The sequence below is a fragment of the Melozone crissalis genome, unplaced genomic scaffold, assembly GCF_028551555.1.
Source record: "Melozone crissalis strain CALT ecotype California unplaced genomic scaffold, PUWL_Pcris_2 ptg000027l_1, whole genome shotgun sequence".
Lineage (NCBI taxonomy): Eukaryota > Metazoa > Chordata > Aves > Passeriformes > Passerellidae > Melozone > Melozone crissalis.
This window is the reverse complement of record NW_026535805.1, coordinates 58,215,188-58,221,187: the sequence shown is the minus strand read 5'-3', so window position 1 is coordinate 58,221,187 and position 6,000 is coordinate 58,215,188. Positions and strand designations below refer to the sequence as shown.

General features: G+C 38.9%; 1 protein-coding gene across 11 annotated transcripts in view; it reads right to left on the bottom strand.

Moving 5' to 3' along the window:
• Window positions 1-240: 240 nt before the first annotated feature.
• CYRIA (CYFIP related Rac1 interactor A) overlaps window positions 241-6,000 on the bottom strand; it is a 56,471-nt gene continuing 50,711 nt past the window's right edge. For all 11 annotated transcript variants that reach the window (XM_054279345.1, XM_054279341.1, XM_054279349.1 and 8 more), the window contains 2 exons: window positions 3,471-3,541; window positions 241-2,302 (listed from right to left, as the gene is read on the bottom strand). In XM_054279345.1, the coding sequence (XP_054135320.1) occupies window positions 2,239-2,302; window positions 3,471-3,541 (135 nt within the window). In that variant the 3' untranslated portion in view covers window positions 241-2,238. The remainder of the gene's footprint in view (window positions 2,303-3,470; window positions 3,542-6,000) is intronic.

Genomic DNA, 6,000 nt, shown 5'->3' with positions numbered 1-6,000 from the left:
TACTGTTGTAGTACACAAGTGAAACAAGTGCTTTTAGGACACATAAAGGTGAACCTACTATATGAACCAAAACTTTAAATGAGGTATTTCTCAACCTGTTTATGTTGTCACTAAATATAGGGAGTCCCAAATCTTACTGTACCAAATTTTTTATTATTTCAAACAAACTTCTGTACAAAAACATCAAAGCAGGCCAAGAAATCCCGTGACTTCACAAACAGCACATGACAACTCACAGAATGCTTTAAGGTTTACATTTTTATTATACAAGTGACAAATAGTTTTTCTCTGGGCTACTTAAAGATAAGACTTCATTGTTTGACAAAAAATTGCAGGTAAGCATATATTAACTTCAGTTACCAAAGCTCAAGAGAATGGCCTGTCATCCACCTAATTTACCTAACTGGAAGTGACTATGAACAAAGCAGGATTTTCCCTAACATACATTTTAAAATGTCCCCCCATTAAAAATGGAGCCTGTAAACAGTGGATTTGCTACTGTGAAAAAAAAAGTGTGGTCATTGCTTTCAGAAAAAGAAAAAGATCTAATGTGAGTGAGTTCTACCTCTCTCCCCAACAACATCATAGCAACCGGCTGCTGCACCTGCAGGGCTGTGACATGAATGCAGGAGTTGTGGTGCTGTCCAGCATCGGGACATGCATGACATTGGCACCTGTGGGTTCTGATCAGGTCTGAGAAACCTCACAGGGGTTGCTCTGCTCAGAAATAAGCTCTCAAGTTAATCCCTACTCCAGAGAATTTGTGACATTAATACTGTTTAAGGACTGAGTTCAAAGACACAGTTTGTCACAGTGCAGCCGAGTTCCAGCAGACCAAATGCATCTTCGAAGTCTTAAGGTAATGTTTTTAGAAGAGATGTGCATGAAAATTCCAGTGAAAGCACACAAACCCTGATTTATCTATATGGGGATAAGCAAATGCAAATCTGAATCTGTGCACAAGCACTGGAGTTTCCACACATACATGCAAGCAAAGTACACAAAATCAAACACATTTTCTGAACGTGACCTCTGCAAGAATATGTACAGCAACTGCAGACCACCCAGTAGACACACATAACAGAGCATGAGCACTTTGCTGCTTTTGGCAAAGTATTTCTATTCCATTAACTGGAACATTTACCAGAAAGTAAGAACAAACAACTCAGCAAGGAACTTAACTTTTTGAAGTATCAATCACATCTCAAAAGCCAGTGAAGAGCAGTCAGCTGATAAATATTTCTGTGTTGATTCTGAGTCATCTAATGAATAACACTACCAGGAACTTAATGGAGTTCCTAAGAAAAGATCAGCTCTTAATTTTAAACCATCCCTAGTCTGATGCAGCCGATATGACACCAGGAAGTTTGCTACAGAAGAGTGTACTAGTTTAGATCAGCCAAAAAATTACTGGCTAAAGCTGTCTGGTAGTTAATGTTCACTGTGATATATTTACACTGACAAACCTTTTCCAGTTAAGTCAAGGCATTAGTATTTTCCCTTTCCTTTCTAAATCTAATAAAATTATACAGAGTTTTCAAAATCTATCAATGATCTTTAAGCATATTTTCTCTTCATTTATACTGCATCTGAAAAAGGACATTAATTTCCTAGGCTGTTGAAAGATACAGGTTATACTTGATTAAAAACGTAAAATTACCTGTTTGAAATACATTTTTGGATGCCAGACAGCACATAATCCATAAAATTGGGTGGATCTCCACTTATTACAGGAAAGACAATGCATTTTGTGAGTAATGAACATTCAGGTATTCTCCTATTCATACTAGTTTGACAAGATCCTAAAACTGACCAAAAAAACTGTGCACATGTTCTTCAAAACATACCAAATGAATTTTGCTTTCTCTTATATTAACTTTCTTCTTCTTTGAAGTTCCTTATCTGTGGTACCTTTGACATTTCAGTTTGATTTCCATTTTGTCTTCACTACAACTTCTCTGATAGAGAAGGTGTTTAAGGATTAAAATGCACAGATAAACTGTCTTAACTGAAGTATCTAAGTAAAAAAGTATTTTAAAAGTCAAAAGATAAAGGCTGGAATAAGAACTTAGGTTGTACTATATAAAGTCAGTCAGGTTATGAACAGATTTATATATTTTAGCAATGTGAAGAAAATGGTTATGTAAATACACACAAGTATTAACATCAAACTGTATTAAATTATGTAAACATACACATCTTCTGTGATCAATACAAACATCTACTTGTCTGTGGGTACTACTGCAGCATAGCTCGAATTTGTTTTGAAGTAGATTCATCATTCAGGTGTTTTGTAGTGAACCTAGAAATTACAAGTTAAAACAATAATTTACAAAATGAACAGAGACAGGAAAAGTCTGAACACTTGAGCCTGTTTTTGAAATCAGCACAGTTCAGTTACACAAAGGAGGAATTTACAGGTTCCTCTACTGATCACTGGAATTTAACTGGCAAGAATCTGGTGCTCTTTATCTTCTAAATACCCTATGCAATAAATTATTCCCTGCTAAAAGGTGGAGAACTGTGGCTAAATCCTGTCTGGTATCTGTCTATGACATTGTCATAATCTTGGGTCAAAATTATCTCTTATTTTTTCTAGTTAAAAGCTTCAAAATAAGCAAAATAATGAAAAGACGTAAGAAATATGGTAAATACTAAAATCACTTAGGAATCTAGACTGAATTTTGACATAATCTATGACTTTAATCAGTTTTCTTAAATATTCTGAGAGGACTGAAGAGCCTTAGTGTGTTTTTTTCCATTTAAATCTAAGCATTCTCCACTGTTTATGCTAATAGGGAGACTGATTATAACGTAAGCTGGAAACACACTTGATACCTTTACATTTAACTCCACATCAACTTTAATTCAAAAGATATGATAAGCAAGTGTGGAAGTGCACCTGTCCCTCTTTCCAAGCATTCAACAGCTAGAGAACTCAAAACAGCTCTGAAAAACTTGGGTTTGACAACAACATTGTCAGCTTCAGAGAAGTATCAGACCCCTCTGTGCCTTCCTTCCCAAGACAGCACCATGAACAGGATTGGGATTTAGGATGCTGTTTTCTTGAAGCTGAGCAATTTAGCAAGATAAAAAAACAAAACAAAAAAAAGTCTTACTGAGATGGAAAGGGAGAGGGAGAAGGGAAGTACTTAGGGTTTGAGAAACAGAAATCTGACACTTCATTTCTAAAATGTTCTATAGATTCTGGGGTATTTTATATAGTAAATCTTAGCTAGGATATACTGTTTAAAATTTTAACATTTATTGTTTATTCAAATGAAATGAAATGGGAAGAAATTAATATTTAAAAACCCCAGGTGATGAAGAGGAAACCCGAGAGGATAATCTTATTAAAGCAATGTTCTAAAGTGAAGAATCTTAAATATAAAGAGATTGGGAGAAAAACAAAGAGGAATTGTTTCCTCTTTGCGAGGAAACAATTTTTTCTACGGCTGAATCACACATACCTGAGAGCATTCAGAAGTCCTTCCACAGAGTCAGGTGGTTGTTCCTTTAAAACTTTTATGCATCCCTTCATCTGGGAACAGAAGCATGCCACTATTGAACAATAATATATGAATTGCACTAGCGGAAAACAAGGAAAAAATTCACCATATACAGGCAGGTTTCTTTTCTTACTGAGTGTTAATGCTGTTTTACATGACACAATAAAAGCATTACACCTTATTAAAAATTATCTCAAAGTTAAAAACAACTTCGGAGAAAATAACTACTTTAATAAGTGTTTGTAGAGTGTAAATTATGTATCAAGTGTCTATATTTTAACTTGCACACTGCTTCTTCAAGCCAAGTAAAAAACACAAAAATCAAAACTATCTGATACAAGCTGAAAAAAAAGATTTTGTGAGTTCTGTGTCATTGCTGTTAACTCTAAGAAGAGATGTTTCAACTCTGACTTATTTTTATATTTGCATACAAGGAAATAATTTTCAGTATTCAGTTTTTAGTTGTAAACCTAACCAGCGACAACTTATTATTTGTTTCATAACTAGTGGTTAAAAATTTAATCTAAGAAGTCCATGATGTTGATTTTAACACCACACTGAATGAACATCTTTGTGGAGACTGTAAAAAACAGGCTAAAACTCTGTCCTAATTTACAAAAGGGGAAATGAAGCAGAGAAAGCAGGAGCAGAACTCATTTGACCCATTGTACAGACTCCCTAGCTGGTCAATAGAGAAACAAGGAATTCTTCTAACCTTTTCAGAATATATCTTCCCTAGTAGTACTTTTTTCTTCCCACTGCTACGAAGACATCAAATCTAGCTATTCAGAAATTAACCTAGATTAATTCCATCTTATTCAAAATGACAGACAAAGACAGCTGAGTCAAGATTTGAATCCTTTAATTTTCCAAGTCACACTGGAGTGCTAAATCTACATGTAGACATTTCTTTGCAGCTGAAGAGCACCTCTGCCTTATTAAGGAAGCAGATGATGAAACATTTAATTTAAGTCAGTGTCCCAGCAAAAATTAGTCAGAAAATGTAGCTCAGCATCCCTAACAGGGAGCAGCCCAACAAACACTGCTCACTGCTCAGCTGGTTCATTTCTACCTGGAAAGTGTAACTAGCTTTGCAAATACCAGATCAGATGAGATTGTCAGGCTAGCACCATGTGTTCTGAAGTGACACAGTTATTTTTCCTAAATTAGAGAAGCTCAAGTCTATGTGCACATCACTCAGTACCGGTTTACTTGCCCCAGCAGGTCTGATCAGACCAGACCAAGTCAAAGGGGATAAAAATTCAAACAATTTTTTTTCATTTCTGTTAGAATCAGAATACCTAAACCAAGTAGGATAATGTTGGGGTTTAGGATTCTTCCTTTTGTTTCTTTCTCTCAAGGAATTTTTCTCCCATATGTGTTGCTAGGAGACAATAATGACTGCATACTCAAGAGAGACAAAACTTGCCACAGCTCAGGGGAGGAGAGCAGCTGGCTACTCTCTCTTTTTACCTGGGTGTTTCTCTGGGAAGAGCAGAGACACAACGAAAACTGGATTGGGAAAAAGGGGTTGGGTGCAGCCCCCAGCTCTCTTGTACTCTGGGCATTCAGAGGGGAGAGAGGCTGTACTCGCTGTGGGGAGAATTCATCACCATTGCAAGGCTCCATCTCCTGCTGCCTTTCTTCTACTGGGAGCGGAGCTCTGCTCCGAAGAGAGGCTGTTGCACTGGGACCTTATTAACACCCCACCTAAGCAAAAAAAGTACTCTTCCCCATCTGCTGGGGTGCCTCAGGGCAAACCCCAGGATGCCAAGCCTGCCTTTCCCCTGCCCTGCTCAGAGCCAGGCTGTGGCTGCCCGGCCCCTCAGTTCTTTCAGCTGCACTGTAGCCCTGCACCCCCTGCCTGTCGGGACACGCCACAGTTCCAGCTACAGGTGCAGAGTTTCTCATACAACTCCTCCCTCCACCACGCCAGGACTTGTGCTCCTTCCTGCCATTCCAGCTTGCCGCTCCCGAGGAGCCACTGGGGCACTTTGAACAGATTGCTTTTTACCCTCCCGCCATTGCCGTGTGCTCACGAGCCCACCCCACAGCGCCCCCTGCAGCCGCGGGGGAATCACCGCACCCGCCCCACAGCGCCCCCTGCAGCCGCGGGGGAATCACCGCGCCCGCCCTGCCCACCGGGAGCCAGCAGCGCCCCTGCCGGCCGTGCCCGGAACTGCACCCAAGGGAACAGTGCTTGGGGAGCAGGAACTGTTTGTTGGGTTTTCTGGGATTTTTCTTTTGTTTGTTTTTGCTACCATTGTTGTTGTTTGCTTGCCTTGTTATACACATACATACTAGTAAAGAACTGTTATTGCTTTCCCCGTATCTTTGCCTTGCACTTAATTTCAAAGTTATAATAATTCAGAGAGAAGGGGTCATATTTTCCATTCCAAGGGAGGTTCCTGCCTTCCTTGGCAGACACCTGTCTTTCAAACCAAGACAGATGTCTAAGCTAGGAGACTGTCATTAAGAGCTTAAAATACAG